This window comes from Balearica regulorum, chromosome 3 (assembly GCF_011004875.1).
Source record: "Balearica regulorum gibbericeps isolate bBalReg1 chromosome 3, bBalReg1.pri, whole genome shotgun sequence".
Lineage (NCBI taxonomy): Eukaryota > Metazoa > Chordata > Aves > Gruiformes > Gruidae > Balearica > Balearica regulorum.
Window position 1 is genome coordinate 8,458,466 of NC_046186.1, and position 20,505 is coordinate 8,478,970.

A 20,505-nucleotide genomic window follows, 5' to 3' on the forward strand; every position below is an offset into this window, starting at 1 on the left:
GCTGGATCTGCTTGAGTGCAGGTGGGGGAGTGCTGTCCATTAGGCCCCCAGCTGGTTTAATCCAATCTCCCACGTTCTTATGTCTGTATTTGGGTATTCCTTGATTGAGAACCCCTGGGGACTGAACCTGGCCCTTGTTACTGCTAGCCAGTGTGAGGCAGGAGGTTTATATCAGATTAGTGTTTCATCTGAATGGTTGTCAATATAAGAATCTGTTTCAGTCAGATGTTCTGAACATGCATAAGGCATATGCATCATTTAAAACAGGCAAGGAGACATACAAAGTTAATTCATTTTACAGCACCAACACTGAGCCCTACAAAAAGAAAATTGGGAAAAAAAATCTTACCCTGCAGTTATTCTTCCATTCTTTTTTACTTAGAAAAATACATTCATTTTTTTAACAAAAGTGCAACTCTGATAATCAAACAAAATAATGAGATTTTTAAAATATAAAAATACTCTGCTACATTTCAGCTATGGAAGCTTTCTATTTTATTTTGGCAGTTCCCATTATCGCTATCATATGCAAAGCGAGGAGTGTGTACATCTCTGTTAGTTAAATATCACTGCAGAAGAGGAAAACAGTTTAAAATCAACGAAGTTTACCTTGCAAGAGACTGAATTCAGATTGGGTGTTGTGCAATTTAGAGGCAACTGATCTAGAAACAGTATCTTAAGCCACATTCAAATTACTCCAATCAAGACAGCCAGCAGGTTCTGCAACCCTTTTACCACTGGGCTAAGTGTTCAGCTTGTGTAAACCCACACAGATCCACTGCCTTGTAGCTACAGATTTATAGCAGCTGAAAACATAACCCATTAAAAAACATTAACAGCCTTTTCTGGGACTTCTGGATGTTTTCAAAGACGACTATTCAGAAATAAAGAAATATTACAGAATAAATCAACCCCCAAAAACTGTTTTCTATGATATTTTGGAGCTATGTGATATTACTACATAACTTACCTACTTCAAAGTGTATTATATCCGCTATTTCAAATTCCATCAGACTCAAAATTGTAAACAGGCTTATGGGTTTTATTGTTGTAAACACATATGCCCCAAGCATACAAATCTTCATTTGTCCAAGAATCAAAACAAACAAAAACCCCCCAGCCTTAGATGTCGATTCAAGAGAAGGCTTAAACATACTTAACTTTTACCCACGCACACTCAAAATAGATCCTTAAAAGCTCACTCATGATTAAGTGTTTTGCTGAATTAGGACAGTTCATCAGGTCTTAGACTCCAAACTTGGGCTGTAAATTCCTGTCTTGTCTTGCATTGTGCTAATTTCTTCAAGGTGAACAAGCCTTCAACTCTTGGATTCATCACTCCCTCCTCCAGATTTAGATACATCTTCAGAGTCCAGTCATTTTAGCGTAAGCTTGGTGTCAGCCTCTGGAGGTCTCTTGCATCTCCACTGACCACAGAAGCAGCCCAGAATGACCAGGTCTGAACTTCAGTGCTCCAGAAAGTGCCTGAGGTTAGGTGTGGCTTTCATCTACAAAATGTGTTCAGCAGTGTGAATCTATAGTAGAAATGAGGTTTCAGTTAATGTATCTAAAGCATGATGACATCCCTGACGGAAAAAAAATCATTTAAAAGTCAGGTGTAGCCTCATTATTATAAAACACTGTGTGCAGGCTGAGATGAACAGCCATGCCGTGGTGTTTTGTGAGATGGAGAGCCTACACCACATGAAAAACAGGTGAGTATGATGATTACGTAAAGGCCAAAATTTACAGAAATTTGAATGGCATAATCTAATTCTTGGAAGACACTACCGATTTTGGGTATCCTGTCTGGAGATGTTGTTTTTGAAAATGCTAAGTACTCAGTCTCTGACAGAGATCAGCTTACAGGTGTCAGATGCAAGGAACTCCAGTAATGGGAAATGTAAGGTTCTGTTTCGTATAAAATCTATGAAGTTAAATTGCATCAAAATCTCTTTCAGAAAAGCTCTTTGTGAGAAAATCCTCAAAACATGTCTGCATCAGTGACCTGCCTCATTTCAAAACAAAATCAATCTTAACTTTTATAGTATACTTCAGGATTCCCAAGTGCTTTCTAAACAAAACAGTGTGCAATTTGTAGGTAGAGATTATGTTCAAAATCCACCCCAGCCTCTAAGGGTGAAATGTGTCACGAGTTAAAACTTGGGTTATGCATCACATTTGCACTTTTTTTCCTTTGACCTACAAGTCCATGGCATCTCCTGTTGCAATGAGATCACAGCTTTCAGTTAATCATTGAAAAACAACAAAATACCCCCAAGCCTTCAATAGCTCACATTCCTGAATATTTGTAGTATCTTTTTTAGCACAGTGCATGGAGTTAGACATCTATTTTGCATAGCGGTGTCCTCTCTTGATTTCATTACTGACCGTATCAGAATCATCCTTTATTCTTTCTTACAAAATGTGAGCAGAGAAATGACCCGGAAGACTCTCACAGAGTTTGTGCGTGAGATGTGAGACTGTATTTGGAAAGTTGTTGTATTCAGAGCTTTCAGACCGAGGTGTTCTCTTTGTGGTCATCCAGGTTCTCTGTGCTATGATGGCTCTTTCTGTTAAAAGCAGAACAAGTGATACGTGAACAGACTTCTGGCTTTTATTGCTAACTAATCAAGCTACAGTTTGGCAATCTCAAACAATGAGAACCACCAGCAAGGTGTGGTTGCTATGGACAGTGACTAAAGGACCTAAAGAGAGGGACCAGTCCCGTTTTCGATTGCTTAGCCTGTCCCCTTGGGTCTGCAGCTGCCACTGGAGAAAGCAGCTGGTGCCAAGAGGCCTGTGCCGTATCTGCTAACCCCATGCAGGCATCTCAGATACCTTAAGGCAATGGAGTGGTCCCAGACACCCATGCTTAGGCTCTGGATTTCATCCCTTAGCATGGAAATCAGTTCCCAACTCCAGTAACTTGGGATAATAAGCCGTCCATCTGCTAAGACAGACTGTTCTTATGTATGTCCTCAGTGTACCTGGGCTTCATTTGACAGAGGTGGATGATTTTCAGCTAGGCAAGATTTTCTCTGGAGACAGAAGAAAGGGGAGGAAGGGAGAGCGATAGTGTAAAAAGGCAAAGAACAGCTCAAAGCTGTCCTTACTTTTTCTCCCACAATCTTTTCTGCCTATGCCTCTAAATGGTTTGGATGTTTCCTATATGCCATAAACACCAAGAATGCAGTCAAGAATCCCATTTTCTTCTATGTATAAGTAAATTGTAACTATTCACATTTTCTCCAGAAATCTAATCTACACAGAATATTCTTAATTTCTGGCTTGAAACACTGTATCATGGTAGCATTTTGTGCACTACCCCAGAGAAAAAGCAAAGTATAGCAGCCAATATATCTGATAAATGGTCCTCTAAGCAGGTGCATTACAAAAATAAGATACTGGAGCATGTAATGGTACTGTTCAGTTAATAATTCAACTAATAGAATGTTGTTTTGTTTTGTTGTAAGGAATATAGAGGTGTATGTTAGTAGATAATAATTATTTTTACAATATAACTAAGAGCTGCTGTGGTGACATTACTGCTGTTTGCTGCCAGTTCAAACCTACCTTAACACTTCAAGTGCAAGGTTTGTTTCTTTCCGACTTTCTTCAGTGATTGGGTAGAAAAGGAGTATAAATAAACCTACAAGGATGAGGATAGCAGGGACTGCTCCAATGAGGATTTTCAGTGTGAGGATCACATCGTTGGATTGTCTGCATATCCCTGGCTTGTATCCAGTAAATCTAAACAAATGGAAATAACAGTGGTGTGTGTATATCCAAAGCTAACAGTCAGTTGTTCACCTGAAGGCCGCCTTCTCGGGTCACTCCTTTCCCCCAAAACTCTAAGATTTTCCTTCCATTTTTTCCCTACACCTCACTTTTTCCTTCCCCTCATTACATGTTTCAAATCTTGTTTTCAAATCTCATCTTTGTGCTTAATTTCAGGTAACTGCATCACCTCTGTATTTTCTCATTATTATTATTATGTAACATTTAACTACCAAGAGGAGCATGGAATCCCATGTAAAGAAATTGATCTGTTATGTGTTTCCTGTTAATATTCAGCAAAGTATTTAGGCTCCACTTTAAAAGTATGCAAGTAATCTGACCAATTTCAACAGCAATAATTTAATTTAAACACACACTTAAGCACTGTTCTCAAGATAGACAAATTTACTCAAGTGCTTCGAGTTAGGTACACACTTACAGTTCATTGATTCAGGGCTTCCATGCAGTCCCACAACTGCTGGTATACTCAAATTCCCATTCCCAATTTGTGGAATGAATTTATTTTCCTCTGAACATTCACCTATGAAAGCTACCGCTCATTTGGCATCACTCTGTCTTCTGTGTCCTCCCACAAACATCTGCCTTGGCAAATTGCTGGGAGCTAACTGGAATGCAATTGAAAAGGGCTAATTGGTGGACAGTGATTTGTTTGAGGGTGTTAGCAGTAAGCATCTAAAATTCCTAAGCCCAAAATGTTCAGCCAAGCACTGCCTGTTATTTAGCAATCTCGGCTGAAGGCCCCGAAGCAAAACATTCCGGTTACCAAAACCTAACTTGGAGCCAAGGGCTAGACAGTATTTCAGACAAGTTCCCTTCTAAGTGTTGATTGCGTGTTTCTGCGCTATACACATCCTGAAACCCAGCAGCTGCAGGCAAAGGCCCTTTCTGCTAGGTCATGCACAAAAGCAGGGCAGGAGACAGCTGACCACTTTCCCAATCTGACTGTCTAGTCAGAACAGACAAGGCAGAAGTGGAAGGAGAATACAAGGGATCTTCCAAGCTGACACGGTCTAGGTGATGGGCAGAGCTGTGAGAAAGATTGTTCATGACCCTGATCAGTGTCCAGTTCCCTAAAACCATGCAGGAATCGGCGGTCCTTTTGTGCTCAACAGGCCACTATGCACCACTGAAAGCACTCCGATCCATGTAAAGACTTACAAGCTCGTACACATAGTCCAACCTAGATGCGACAGGGAACGCGCAAAGCAGCTGCATCACTTGTGGTGGACCTTCATCTGCTGAGCTTTAGTTCTTTAGTTCTTTATACATATAAGCCACTAAAACTTACATGAGTAATTGGGAAAGAGGAAAATCTAAAGGGAAGTCAGGTCTTTCTGAACTGAAACATGTTAGGGCAGGTGACAATGCTCAGTGGTCTGGCCTAGATGATAAGAATCCTGTTTTCTGTGGTCGGCTGTCTGGTGCTGCTGGCACTTTCAGGCTCAGGGCAAAAAGGCAATTAACTGCACTGGGTAAAGGCAGAGTAACCTTAGAATGCTTTCAGAGTAGATCCACTAAGTGGAAACACAGTGTTACTTACTCCAGGCCTGCTGCAGAAATTCCTAAGCCAATTCCTGCTGACATCTTGGTAAAGAAAACATAAGAAGAATAGAAAATGGTTTCATGTCCTTTTCCGTGAGGATTTTGCAGGCGAAAGTTATCAACAACATCGGGCAGCATTGACCTAGAGATGAGCAAGATAAAAGAAAATCTCAAGCCAAAATCTCTTCTCAAAGTCCAAACTTACTGAAAGAGTACACTCCTCCCTTTTTAAGATCTGATTGATGTAGTCATGCACATGAAAGGATTCAGTTCAAAAAGTCCTACTGTTGGACAGGAGGGCAAAAATCTGTGTAAGAAATGCACAGCCACATATTACAAAGTAGAAAACCAGCTGAAAAACTATCAAACACTTGCTGGGAGGTGACAGAATTCTTTAGACCACCTGTCATTCCAATCAGAAGTTATGATATTAAAAAAAGAACAACAAAACCCCACATTTCTTAAGATTTCAAGAGACTCTGAATCTCTGAATAGTTCCACTCTGAAATAACTCTTTTGATAAGCTAAAAAAATTTTCAGAAACCAATGAGGCCTATTCTCTCTCTACTTTAAAGAGATGGAATTTGGTAATGGTGAATCACAAAGAATTGACATTTTATTTCCAATATATGTCATGATTTACTGTTGGAAAAAAGGGCTTCTCACTCTCTGTCCAGAAAAGCTTATGTAGTCTGACAGCTTATTTCAAACTATGTTCCCATGATCTCTTGGAGTTTTCAGGGCATTGTACAGATGAGTAATGCAAAACAGCTCTCTCAGCAACGGTCTTGCTTTCTGGTCAATTTGACCTGAATAATAATTATTCCCTCTGGAGAGGAAACATCCCATCCTGCTCATCCTTGAGTAGTTTTTCCCCCACATATTTTCAGTCCTTAAGAGCAAAGGACATTTTATTCTCAGTTTCTTTTAATCATATCCTTGTGTTATTTGATCTAGAACAGAGGACTGCTCAAGCAGGGATACATAGCTTGGTTTACGTTTCATCTGCCATGGTCTTAATTGCTCAGCATTAATTGATTTATCTAACTTCGTCATTCCTGTAGTTCTGTTAGAAACCAAAGCAACTGATTTACTGTTATCACAAGTTCTATAGATACTTAGATTATTGATTCATCTACATACTATTATGGACAAAGAGCAGCTACAGTTACAGTAGACGTAATCTGTTAACAACAGGGCAACCAAAGTCACGTCGTTGCAAATAGCCTCTATTATAAAAGCAGAAAAAGATTCTTGGAAGAAGTGACTCTTGTCAAATTCAGCCTCTTTCAGAGGCAAATTCCATGCAGTAGTACATACACGTAATGTAGACATATACCCCTTCCCCATCTCAAATGTAAAATTCTCCTACCATGGCAACAGAAGAGATGCTGCAATGCTCAGACCAGAGACGAAGGCCACGAAGTAAGCGAGGATCAGGTTTGGAATGGTCACTAACATGACTGCAAAAGGAATCATCCACTGAGGAAGAAGAAAAACAGCATATCTAACTTACAGTACGCACTGCTCAATGGTATATAGATCGTTCCCTTCAAAGTACAAGATTGTGTTACGAAGCAGTTCACGCACAGCAACGCCTAACACTTCAGTATTTTGGTGAAATGGCATTTCCAAAGAGCCCTGAGCCAATCTGTATTGACCCATCCAGAAGAATCAGAGAAAAACAGGATAAGCAATGTTAGTGCCTTCTCTGTTAGCAGCATTAGGGCTATAACTGCACTAGAAAAGTAAACGGTCCCAAGAGCCAACTGGCAGCCGCTGGCCACATTCACACTCCTAAACATTCATGGTCTCCAAAAGAAGCGTGGCCATATAAGTACTTTTTCTGAAGAGCCCTGAAGTGGGCTAGTTCCCAGACTGTGCCCAGATACTTCTTGGGAGATTGCTAATCAGCTTGTGCTAAATTTTTTCTGCCAATTTAGTAACAGAGATGACCAAAGACCAGTTTCTATTCTAGGCCAGTGGAACTATTTAATTAACTAGTAGAGACAAAGCCTCGAAATAACATTTCAAGGGGAGGGGCAGGGGTTCAATGGTCATTTTAAACTGTAAATATCCCATTTCACAGATCATCTTGAATGAAGAAGAGTTTGCTTACGCTTTTATTTCCAATGACCACTTTAAAGCAATCTAGGTACTCAGCAACAACGAAAATCAGGAAGGCAATGTGGTTTTCTCCCACTCCACACAGCCAGATATGCTCATGACACTGCACAAGTCACTAAGGCTACCCTCAAAACCAAACTAATTTGGGATGCTCAGGATTTGTTTTCTGGCAGCACTTAAACCCACCAGATTGCCTGAACTTCAACTTGAGGCAATGGGCTTACAGGATTAAAAATCCACTATTTTACATGCTGATTGAATGCATTCAGTCCAGCTGTCCTGGACCCATCACATGCTCCATCTCCCACGCCTGTGAACCATGGGCATAGCACATGCAGAATCCAGAACCAGAGGCTTATCTACAGGGCTTTTTAATGATGGGGGATTAGTTTAACATTAAGTGTTTCAATCCTCTATACTTGCAGCTTGGGAGTTGAGGGCATGAGAAGAGCTTTCACAGAGAGCGATTCCCCTAAGCACTGCTATTTACAGTTCTGTATGATAAGTGATTCTGGGAGTCCTAGAGCCTAATCCATTATGTTTATGTTTTAAATGCATTTCCCATCTAAAGCATTTGCTCCTAACCTAAGGAGGCAGAAAATAACCTTCCCTGACTGCAAGTTCCCTGCACAAACAGATAATCCTTGCATTAGCCCAATATTGTGGCAAAATCGTTATTTCACCACAAGAGAGCACTCCAGCAATACAAGATTTTATGTTGCCTATAAGCAATTTTATGACTGCCTTATGCTCCACATGGGGCACCCACTCAGAAACCAAAGCACTTAAACAAAATTCTAGATCGATAATACTAATCATTGTAACTGTAATTTTCTACTGAAAGAGAAGCACGACCCGCAAGACTGAGGCTACAATGCCCTAAAGTCTCACTCATGCAATGGTAGTGCAATCATGGGGCCAGTGTTCCTGCAGCAATAAACAGCTAATGCATCTCCTTCTTTCCTACTTGTAAAGCAAATATTCTGTTATTGGCACCCCGCTCTCTAGTCACGGGGCTGCTGCCCTCTGAGTCATAAACGATATCCTACAGTTACCACATGTCTTCCATCCACTCCCTGGCAGCACTACGGAAGGCGACCCTGTTGGGATGCTAAGGGTGGTACTGACCTGTGCAGCAGCACATTATGAAGGGAAAATCAGAAAAAGGTGCAGGTAGCATGTGAGTGGAAATGGGGATGGGAGAGTGGAAAAGGGGCTGCATAGCCAGGATTCATCCAAGGGCATGTCTCCATGCTACGCAGTGCTGATAGATGGCAAATAAACAATTGTGTACGTGTGGGGACGTGAAAAGATTCAGAGCATTTGTTTGTTTGTTTGGTTTTTTACTAAATACTCCAAATGCCACAACCAAAAGCTATTATTGGCTAGGATGGAAGCTAGAGTTGCGAGGGAGAATGGTCTTCCACTTTTAGACATCTTGCCAAAACCACAAACCAAGAAGCTGCCACACTTAAAATTTCTCGTAACAACTTCACCTCCACTGCCCAGCTGAGAGACTTACTGATTTTAAGTTCAACATTTGCCCTGTGAGGGCAGAGCAGACAATCTAAATGAACACAGCATGTGGGAACAGAAGCACATAAACAGAAGAGAATAATTTCTAGCCTGTGCACCAATCTGATCATGGGAAGAATGCTTGGGTATGACCCTGTACTTCCAGGGAGCCTAGGCTTTAAACCTGTAGAAGTTTAGATACTTACGCAGTATTTACACTGTTGGTCATCTCTTGTGGGGGAATGAGTAAAAAGGGAGCAATATCAGTGGAAAGAAGCCAAGATTCTTGTTGCCTATCTAACTGTCCTGCCTTCTATACGCTTTCAGGGGTCTCTTCAACATAGAACCACTTTAACAGGAAAAATTAGTCTGGAGCAGTGTGACATTTTTTTCAGGAAACTGAAGTTCGAATTACATTTTCACCCTGAAAGCTGAGTAAGGTTTTGGAGAAACTGAGGTGCTGACAGGCTTTCCAGTCATGTTAAACTAAATTTATAGAGGCAAATTAGTTGAAGAAAGCATTTTTTGTAGCCAAGTAGACAGAGGAGGAGATTTCCCAAGGAGGAAATCTGCATTCCCTGGTCCAGTGAATGGTCCAATACTGCTTTTGGCAATTCTCTTTGCTCAAGTGGTAAAATGAAAATGAGGATGGGACTTGGATTCCAGATGCCTACTTCAAAACACATTAACGATTCAGCACATTTGGAACTTGGGTTTTTAAGTTACTTCTGATTCTTTGGAAGTCATTCCAACACACACATTTTAATTAAAAAAAAAAAAAATATAACTATTCAATTACGTTCAACAGTTGTCACCAGACCTAAACTTTTCAGCATTGTTCAGATTTTGACATACAGCTTCAGGCTGATTTTCCAAGTCCTCGCGCTTTGTTGTGCACAAGGCAGACAATTTCCTTCTTTCCTCTTTCATAAGTAATTGAAGGTAAACAGGGGGGATAATGGGGAGGAACAGGCTTATACAATGACTCACCAAGGATGATGACAGAAAATTGCTGCTGTCTGCACTAAGTGAAGGACTTAAAATAATCCATCAGAGATGAGGGCAGGCTTGCTGAGCTGGCTTTGCAGAGCTGTGTCAAAGTTAAACTAGGCTTCTTTTCTCAGGTAGGTCACCTATTTCTTTACTTCACTAATAACTGTCCATCTCTGTTCGGAGGGATGTGGCCACTCCTGCCTTCTTATGTTTCTAAAGAAGGATGTGTAACAGACTTCTGTTTTATCCTCTGTGACTGAATTACAGATGCAGTCAACTCAGCAACATATACAAAGACAAAGCAAGCCTTGTACAACAGGTAACTTGTCAACCTGAGGCAACAGAGACCTTAATTGATAAAAATTCACTGGGGTTCACTTCTGCGAGCAGTGAAATGCAGACATTGTGCAGATTCTTAAAGAAGCTGGAACCTCCCTTCAGCATCAATCCATTTTTCAAAAGTTTCTCTTGGAAACTTGGAATCTGTCTGAAATTTGGTATAATGATTTAAAACAACCCCTGAAACTGAGTAAATTTTGTGTAGCTTGAGGTTATAAGCACTTGAAAGAACTCCTGAAGTGGCTCTAGTTGTCAAATGAAGTGAGCACAAGCAGATATTTTTCTCAAAGGATTTGCTTACCGAAATCCCACATGCTGCACACTTCTTGCCAAATCGCTGCAGAAACTTCTGCCAGAAAGGAATGCTCACAGCTGCTGATACCTACAATTGACAAAAAGACATATCTGTACTGCGCTTGCTGCCACTGTCTTCTTCAGCTATAGAACTCGCAGACATCTTTTTGTCTAGTACATTTACGGTCTGAAAGGAAGATGAACTTGCAGATTCCTGTTTCTCCTCATCCTTTGACTGATTTTTTTTTTATATTTTTTTTTTAAATTCACTATTATGTATTACAAATAAAAGCTGTCCATGAGAGGGTTTTCCACAGAATGCAGTATCTTAAAATTTCCTTTTCCTAATGTAAGCCACAGCAGTTAAATCTATACATGACTGTGTCATGTAAAGTTCACACATATTGCCAATAGTCATACTTTGTGCTAATGCCTTTTACCTCATCTGAACCTGACAAACAATAAGTGAATTAAGCTCTACTCCATCGCACAGGAAAACAGAAAAAAGCTGAAGCACAAGATGCACTTATCTTAAGATATACTTAGAGTACATATCCCATACTACATCTTTATTCTTAGGAACAACCTGTAAGAGAAATAGTTGCTTGCAGTCAACATTATGATTTCATATACTGTAATAGTCATCTGGTAGCAGCAACAACTACAGGCAACATAGTACCAATGCACTGAAGTATTGCTACTAATGACAGTACTACAATTGACCTAAATTCAAATGTTGTCTCATTGTTACAGTTATATTCCACTCTTTACTGACTTGAACCCCACTGTCTCATTTCTCTTCTTGGTGTCCATTACTTGTAGAGCCTTAAGATACCCAACAGTCATGCCTTCATCTCCAACATTTTGGTTTTAATCATTGGAAAAGATTTGTCTTATAATGTGGGAAAGGAAGAATCAAAAAGGGGTAGAAAGGGTGGGAGGCTGGGACCAAGAAGTGGAAATGAAGTTCCCTAAGATGGTTCTACAAAGTCCCTGTACCAAATGGTTCAGAAATCATGCAACAGCTTCCCTGAAAATGACTGCTGCAATATTCTATATGGTAGACAAATTCTCCACAAAATATTTCAGAAGTGTAGTACAGGCACATCCCAGCAATTATGCAACATTAAATGTTCTCCTTGTGTTTAAAGGACTTTGGTCAGAAGGATGAAAATGGCAGTTTTCAACTAATACTACTTGTAATCATAAAGTAAATCATGCAATACAGGACCAGTGTGTAACTGAGTTATAAGTATCACCTAAGCAAGAAGAATTCTACCTATGCATGTCAAGAAAAAAGGTTCTGTAAAAGGATCTTTTTATCACACTGCCAATTACTTTAGAGAGGAATCTTCACGTCTCTGGATATTTTAAATATTTATCCTTGCAAGCTGCCTAGCCCAGAAGGCTCATGTGTATGAATACACAAATTAAAGTTGTTTAATTTTCAGCATATCAGACTGGGAAAGGGAAAAAGGAGCTAAAATTCCAGACCTCCTTTCTGGCAGCAGCTTTTGCCTTTTATAGGAGCAGAAAGTGACTTACAGGTAAAAGCAACATGGAATTAATTAAAAGCTCCAAAACATTAATTTTTTTAAAGTATGATAGGGAACACCAGCTTTATTTCAAAGCGTAGCTTCTTAATAGCTCTGTCTAAACACAAAACTCATCTTGTCTTCTATTATTTTGTGCCAAAAACCAGTGAGAACCTGCTATCAAATGAAAAGATGGGTGAGAAGTACAACTCACCAAGATGGTCACCACCAAATACTGGAAGTGATTGCGAAGATCAGCAGCATGAGTGCAGAATAGGACAAAGTTGCTCTGCTCCAGCTGTTGAAGTGAGGACATTTCGTGACCACCAAAAAAGAAAGGAAAATTTAAAAAGATCAAGATGACATAATGCTCCATACTGGCCAAACATACCTGGTGACTGATTTGTTAAATGTAGGATTTGGGAGTCTCCTTCTTCCCTCATTTGCAATAATTTAAAGAAGCAATAACTCCCCTGCTATCACTGGAGCAACATGACAATAATATTGGGGCAAGCAAGTGGTAAAACCATGCACCTAAGACAGCATAAAAATGACCAAAACAGGAGTTGCTTTACGAGAGGATTCTAAAGGCTTCATTCCCTATGTTGCAATTGGCTTGTGTTGTTTTCACAAATACAGCTGCAGACTACTGCAAGAAATTGCCCTTCCTTTTCCATACCAATGCCATAAATCTTTCACCAGAAGCTCTGACTCCAAAACAGGTTGCTCTCCAGCTGGAATTACACTCATGCCAACTTCCTGTAGTAAAGCAGCTAACTGCTGGTTTTGTATACAACTTTGGCTATGGAGCATAGCTTTGGGTCAGATATCTTTGTAAGTCTGAGCACTCATTCAATGGGAGGATCTAGCTGCACTGTGTTAAAATGATAGGTGAAGCCACTGCCACCATGCTTTTGCAGAACTCAGGGGAGTTCTGAACACCAGACTACAGGCTCAGCTCCAGCAGTTCTGCAGAAATGGAATGACAGAGCTTGTAGATTGTAAGTGACCAATGGGCTGTATACAAATTAGGATAAAAGTTATATCCTTTTTCCATTGCCACCAAAGCCTTCCCTAGCTTGTGGCCCAGTTTACACTGCTTTCATTTTAGATGTAGAATATCAGACTCTGGGATTATGGCCAATGCATCTCTACCTGCCTATTTCTTTGCTCATCAGTAATCCTCTCAGTAATCCTCTCACTAAATTCCACAAAGTCAGTGTCCCTCCCTTGAATAACAGTAGCAAGGTTTGCTCATGCTGGTTGAACTGGAAGAATACAGCTTCCGGCTTCTGCTTCCCTTCACACCTTCCCTTCAGCCTGTACAAATAGAAAAAATAAAGAGATACAGACTGACAGAAGATCTTTTCCTCTCCAGGTGTTGTCAGCTGTTGTAGTTGGCTGCCAGCAACCAGATGTGCGCTGCATCCTGACTGACTGAATGGGTGCTGGAAGGATCTGGACCATAAGGGACCTTTCATCTTCTCCCTGTCTCTGCTGTTGCTCACAGTTCCGCAGCTCCCAGATGTACGCAGAAATGCTTCTGCTATCGTTTCTCATCCTTGGGCCTTCCAGCAAGGATTGATAGATGCTATAAAGGACAGCCTGCTAACTGTGCCCAAATCCAGGCCAACAGGAAACTTCAGTGCTTCTTTGGCAAACAGACTTTTAAGCAGCACTTCAAGGAACTTACTAATTCACCAGGACTGCTGGTGAATGCAGCACTGCTCTCTCATATGCCCCATTCTTGCCCTCTGTCCTGATACTCACTTGATCAATGGCTCATGTGACTAAGAGTCTGTGGACAAAAATATGAATACTATTTGCTTTTCAAAATTAAGCCAACTTCAACTGATATGTACAGGTTCACATTAAAATAACATATTTACTGAGTTGAACATAGCTCAAAAATCAAGCTTTAAAAAGGCTGCTGGACTATGGGGAGTAAGGGTTTCTTTCTGAGTGGCTTTAAGTTTTTCTACAGCTTCTCTCTTTGGGAGGACATATTGCATCTTTTTGTGAGAGTCACATTCAACTGCAGGTCCTCATTTGAAAATTAGTTCTATCTAGCTCTGAGACAGGTAAGACCTCCTGCCTCTGAACATCATCTTACTCTGACCTAATGCCTTCCATCACAAAAGACTCCATAAGAACCAGTTCAGCCACTATCTGAGAACAGTCACCTATGCAAAGGAAAGGGGAATGGTTTAAAGTGGCACATACTATAGAGAAGAACAGAGAGAAGACAAGACAAAAAGCATTCTCTAAGCAACTGAAACCACAGGAGACTGTAGATGGATAACATATAACGACCCAATCTGGGTCACTAGGACTAGTTTCTCACTTTTTATAGGGGGGGAAAAAAAAAGAGCCATCTTTAAATGGTCAGGGCTTTGGTTTTGCTTCTCATTTGACAGAATCATCTCCAGCCACACCAGACCCCAGGCACCAAAAAAGGGCTCTGGTTCCCTACTGATTTTTAGGGGAAGGCACCACCCCCTAGATCACCACCTCCAGTCACCAGTCAAAGGTTATTTGCATTTTAGCTGCCGCAGACTCTCCCATGCTGGGACTGGAATGAGGCCAATGCACAGACTTAGAGAGTCTGAAGTTACCTGAACTGCTGTCGAGATGAGAAGAAATGAAGCTGTAAACTTCACATATGGACCATGCTTCATGGTGAGTCCAAGCCCCTTACAAAAAGGAATTGCTCTGTCTGAATTTAAGGCATAAGGATCTAAGAGGAGCAGAATACATAAAATAACAATCTTTTTCAGAGATGAATGTGAAATAATGATTATTAAATCTAGGCATACTTAAGTACATCTTACCATCTTTTTCCTTTACTCCAAGAAACAGAATGACAATTCCAAGAAGATACACACCTCCTATGACCCCTGCTGCAATCATATAAACTTTTGCCTTTGGAAAGAAAAAAAACATATTTGAAATTGTGATAGAAGAATGACAAGTCATTATGAAAATTTCAGTCTCTTTCTGGTGAGTCATCTGCAAATGAAGAAATGCCTGTTGACACACAGCCAACTCTGTCTTTTACCTCTCTGAAAAATGTTCACTTCTGCAGTTCATTTATAAACAATACCTATTTTAGGATAAATCCAGGGCACATAAGTATATATCTCTTGCAAAAAAAAGAAGCTGTGAACAAAAGGGCTACTGTGTTGGCAACCTGAATGTTTTAAAAATTTGCTTATGTTGAGACTAGCTAGAGACATACAGAGTCATCTATCAAAAACATGCAGCATCCATAGAGTGATTCTGATTTTTAGTAAATCCAGTTGATCTAGCTACACAGACTGCAATCTGTATCTTCACGCCAGATAGGAAAAGGGCAGGAAAGAACAAGGAGTGAACAGAACCTTACCTGTGGAAAACAGTTGGACACCATAATCCAGACTGTTCTCAACCAAGGGATACTAATCTACAAACCTGAGAAGGTGACACACAGAAGAAGGAAAAAACCAGAGACCAAAGCAAATAAACAGGAAATCCACACAAAAAATGAACACATGGCTGCCTGTAAATAAGGAAGTGAAATTAGAAAGGTAATATCTTTAATTAAATCAACTCATATAGTTGGGAAAAAAAAAAAAAAGACAAGTTTCTAGTCACATTGCAACTTCTTCAGATCTGAAAAATGTTGTGTGTCTAAAAGCTTTTCCATTGTTTCCCAGTGTCAGTAGCTAGTTTAATGAAAGATATTACTTCTACCTACAAACGCTGGCTACATTACACTATATATCTTTGCTACTTTTTTCAAAATAAAAACCTGCTTGACAGTCAACTCATTGTGAAGCTTCTTTCTCCATCTCCGTCCTACCTCATAAGGACAGGAAAGCACATGTGGTTAGACAGAAAGGAAATAAATTAAGATCATATATTTTTTTTCCTTAAAAGCCATTTAAGAGATTTGAAAGTACAAGTTGGTGATTATGGCATAAAGCAGATTCACACAGGGAATCTGCTGTACTATGAAATTCAGCTTGCTCCTCAACTTTTCAAGCTACTCGTCTTGACAATTCACAGAGCTGTAATAGCACAGTAGTTTTCTACATCAAGCCATTGTCCTAGAAGCTATAACAAGGAAGACAGGATGACGTTCTGTGTCTTTTTAAAGTATACACTAGAAGTTACCTAACAAGCAGCTTCAAAAGTGCTTTAATCAGCTATAAAATCATAGAATGGTTTGGGTTGAAAGGGACCTTAAAGATCATCTAGTTCCAACCCCCCTGCCATGGGCAGGGACACCCTCCACTAGACCAGGGTGCCCAAAGCCCCATCCAACCTGGCCTTGAACACTGCCAGGGAGGGGGCACCCACAGCTTCTCTGGGCAACCTGTGCCAGTGCCTCACCACCCTCATAGGGAAGAATTTCTTCCCAATATCTATCTAAATCTACCCTCTTTCATTTGAAAACCATTGTCCCTTGTCCTGTCACTGCAGACCCTGGTAAAAAGTTTTTTTCAATCTTTCTTATAAGCCCCCTTTATATATTGAAAGGCCACAGTATGATCTCCTTGGAGCCTTCTCCAGGTGGAACAAATCCAAGTCTTTCAGCTGCTCTTTACAGGAGAGGCACTCCAACCCTCTGATCATTTTTGTGGCCTTCCTCTGGACCCGTTCTAACAGCTCCATGTGTGTCTTGTGCTGGGAACCCCAGAACTGGATGCAATATTCCTGGTGGGGTACAGTAAGCTTTTTTTCCTAAGCTTCCAATTTAAACTGTAAATCAGGCCCAGAGAAAACAAAGGATGGACATATACTTCCTAGCTACTTTACAGTTTGGCATCTTCAGCAAAGCTCCTCAGTGTAATTCTGCTGTCACACTGAGAAGTGGTTGCAAAGACCACAGACGGGAAGTCTTGTTTGCAACAAGACAGTTGTCTCAGCTCCAGCATTATTCATTTCAAAGAAGTCATATTCATGCTCATCCAGCTGGATGATACGATATAGTATTACAGAAACCCCCATACGTGCTTCCATAGACACTTACTTGATGAGACAGGGGATCTGAGGGATCTGGAAAGCTGGGAGTGTCATGCCAGGAGTCAGTTGTGTTTACTGGGGGAGTCACGGTGCAGTGATGAGAGACATGAGCACTGGCCACAATCTGCCCCTGAAGTGCAGCTCCAATCAAGGTCCCAAGCACTTCCATGGTCATTCCTAAAGAAGGAAGAACAAATGTACACTGAGGATGAGAACTCGATTCGTCCACTGTCTGCAAGCTTGCCCATCTGTCTCACTGAAGAGAAACATCATCAAACCATTTTCTTTTACAAGGAACAAGCAGAAAAAGCAATACCAAGAACAGCAGAAGTGCAAGGTCAGTAATAGAACAGTTTCAAGGAAAGAGAGTTGTCATCTATTTTCTGATCAGCTTTTAGAAGTCTCCATGGAAAAGCCTCTTTTATACAAACTGCATGACAGATACAGCTGAGGTTAAGAGCTGCAAGGGGATAACATAGAAACCTTTCATCTTGAGGACCAGAGCGGAACTACAGTTTAAATGCTGAATGCCATTTTTCCAAAGCAGGACTAGGAGCCATAACATCAGACTTTTCATCTCAAACTTAACAGTAACTTGTGAAACATTTTTCAAGCCACTTATCAGACCTCTAGGTTCTCCAACTGTAAAATAAAATTATACTTACCTCAGGCTTATGTTGGAAATAATACAGCTGCAAAGCTCTTGGAAACAGCAGATGCTGTTCTTAACTGCCCAAGACCACAGTCAGGCAGAACTAGCTACCTCAGCCTCAGAGAATGATTCAGATCACTAACAGTCCAAGTACCATCAGAACAAGGGATCATCTAAAAAAACAACTGAAGTTTCCATTTGAGATAGCAAATATCTAACCATAAGCATCCAGCTCATACTTAATGTACTCAAAATCTGTCAACAAGGTGGCTAGTTGTTACAGCCCCATTGCAGGCAAGTGGTGAGTAATCTGGGTTCTTGACCCTTCTCGCCCTGAGGGATTTCAAGCCTACCACTCCTGTTTCCACCCAATATGGCCATACCCAGCATCCCCAGGGAGATAAACTGAATTCCTGTCCTAGCTCCAGAGACTATATATGCATTTTGCATAAAGATCCATAGGCTTCAACATGTGAACCAGTTAGGAACAGAGACCAAGACTCCCTGTTTATGAGGGAATGCTCTTCTCATTGACCTAAACATCAGTGGTTTTTTTTTTTCTTTTTTCTATTTATTCTCTCTCAGTGGCCCCAGGAGTCTCATGTTCCTTTCTCAGAAGCACTATGGGGGATTTTGAAGGGCCACTGCCAAAGCGGGTTGTGTCCTGGTGGTTATCATAATCTCCTGGGAAGTGACAGGCATTTCAAAAGCTCCTAGATTCAGGTTTATTCAAGTTCCCTGCTCTATAACAGGCTTCCTAGGTGACCTCGGACACATGCCTTTTTGTGTATCCTTGTAAAGGAATAAAAGAACTTCTCCACTTAACGGGAGGGCAATGCACACAGACTACGAGGTGTTTAGTGTAGTAATGAGGGCTGCAGGTAGTATGGAAGATCAGGTAAGGAAAAGGAAAGAGAGGCTCCCTAGGGAACTTGGATCATTTAAACCATTGCTAGTATGTTCCCAAACAGAGAATGCTTCTGAATGGAAAACTTGAGGCTTCATGTAACATTCATTTAAACCAATGGGAGGCAAGAAAAAAGCTTCTTCCCCAAACTTCACATCCAATCTTCCTAGCAATGTTACAGTTCAGTCCATACACACAAAAATGCTGGCAGATAGTGGAAATCCTAGCCTCAACTTGACCTGAAGTGTGTGGACACAAACTAGTCTCAGATGGGCCCTGCAGAGCTACCACCTGAGTCACAGCTTTCATTCAAACCACCACCTACACATTTATAACCTTTATCGAGGGCTCTACATCTGCATTTGAACAAGCACTTGCATAGAATAAAACTCAGAAGCATTATTATAAGCAGCAGAAATACAACCATTATGAAACCTTATTTTCTAAGAAGTAGCAATGGCTGAGAAACAGGCATATTTCAAAGTACTTGTGGGCTCAGAATTTATAATCTATTACTTTCCACTTTAGCTGAGAAAGCTGATCTTTTAAAAAGCAGATCGTACCTTGAAGTAGGTTATATTTTGCCCAGAACATAAGTAGGATTTATGTTAAAGCAACTTTGGGATCCAGTATTTACCTTGCATTCATAGTAAGGAGCAGGTCAAAATTTATAATAAGCAGTTCTGCTTGTCTCCAGTAGAGGGTAATGGATTCTCTGTTCTCAACCTTTTTTTAAAAGCACACTTCATATTACACAGCTGTTTTTCTTTAAACAGTTGAAAAAATGCCTGAACAACTAACTGCATCCAAGAAAGTCTATCAACGAGAAGAATTCTCTATGTAACCCAAAGAGAGGCAAGAAAAAAAGTGTTTGAGTAAGGCCTTTTACAAAATAAAAAAAAAAAAGAAAAAAAAGAAAAAGAAAAAGAAAAAAAAAAGAAGAAAAAAGAAGAGAGATTCTCACATAATCATAACCATGACAAGAAAACTTGGCTCCAAACAAATAGAATTTTAAAATATACAAAAATACTGACATTTGAAAAGTCAAAACTATGGTTCATTCCACCACCCTAACTTGGCTTAGGAGAATAGCTGCATACTCAAAAGTTAAACCCTTTCCTGAACAATAAAATGACACTATAAATGCATAACACCTCTCAGCCATGGAGTTCAACAGCTTTTATGAGCACAAATTTCACATGCCTGTGAAGCCTTGCATGGCACTAGCAGATAGGAAAGCACATTTATTTGGATCGCAGCCTCTGAAGACATAAAACCAGACAATAGAAAACACTAGGTACATGGATTTAGTTAGAATTTAGGCCAGATGACTCAGAATACAGTCCGTGCCAAAGATTATAATACAACTGGAATATCCTGCTGTTTAGTCCTGGTTCTATGACTGCTAGCCCAGACTTTCTCTTGAGATAGTTGATGATAGTGCAAATTACAACTGCTCCATGTGGCCGGAAAGGGATTGGGTTGCTCAGGGGATATTGTATCTAGAACTCCTGACATGTATTTTTTAGCACTTCTGGCCATTTTGTTGTGCCTCTATGGTCTAGTTTTCAACATACACTCAAGCAAGTATCTGAAGGGTTAGAAGGACTAATGCAAAAGAAAAAAGCTCTTGCTGGGAAGAGAAAACAGATGCAACTACTAAAAAAATTACAAGTTATTCTAAAGCAACACTGAAGGACAAGTTAAGACACAAAAGTCTTTCATGTGACATTTGAGCACTTTTCTCTTTACCTTGCTTACTGCTGGTGGCCATGAGAGGTAGCAGATACAAA

The 20,505-nt window shown here is 40.4% G+C and overlaps 1 protein-coding gene across 2 annotated transcripts in view; it reads right to left on the reverse strand.

Moving 5' to 3' along the window:
• Positions 1 to 998: 998 nt before the first annotated feature.
• MFSD2B (MFSD2 lysolipid transporter B, sphingolipid) overlaps positions 999 to 20,505 on the reverse strand; it is a 35,626-nt gene continuing 16,119 nt past the window's right edge. For both annotated transcript variants that reach the window (XM_075750515.1, XM_075750516.1), the window contains 9 exons: positions 17,161 to 17,330; positions 14,978 to 15,068; positions 14,762 to 14,883; positions 12,361 to 12,444; positions 10,619 to 10,699; positions 6,716 to 6,825; positions 5,342 to 5,485; positions 3,577 to 3,753; positions 999 to 2,573 (listed from right to left, as the gene is read on the reverse strand). In XM_075750515.1, the coding sequence (XP_075606630.1) occupies positions 2,516 to 2,573; positions 3,577 to 3,753; positions 5,342 to 5,485; positions 6,716 to 6,825; positions 10,619 to 10,699; positions 12,361 to 12,444; positions 14,762 to 14,883; positions 14,978 to 15,068; positions 17,161 to 17,330 (1,037 nt within the window). In that variant the 3' untranslated portion in view covers positions 999 to 2,515. The remainder of the gene's footprint in view (positions 2,574 to 3,576; positions 3,754 to 5,341; positions 5,486 to 6,715; positions 6,826 to 10,618; positions 10,700 to 12,360; positions 12,445 to 14,761; positions 14,884 to 14,977; positions 15,069 to 17,160; positions 17,331 to 20,505) is intronic.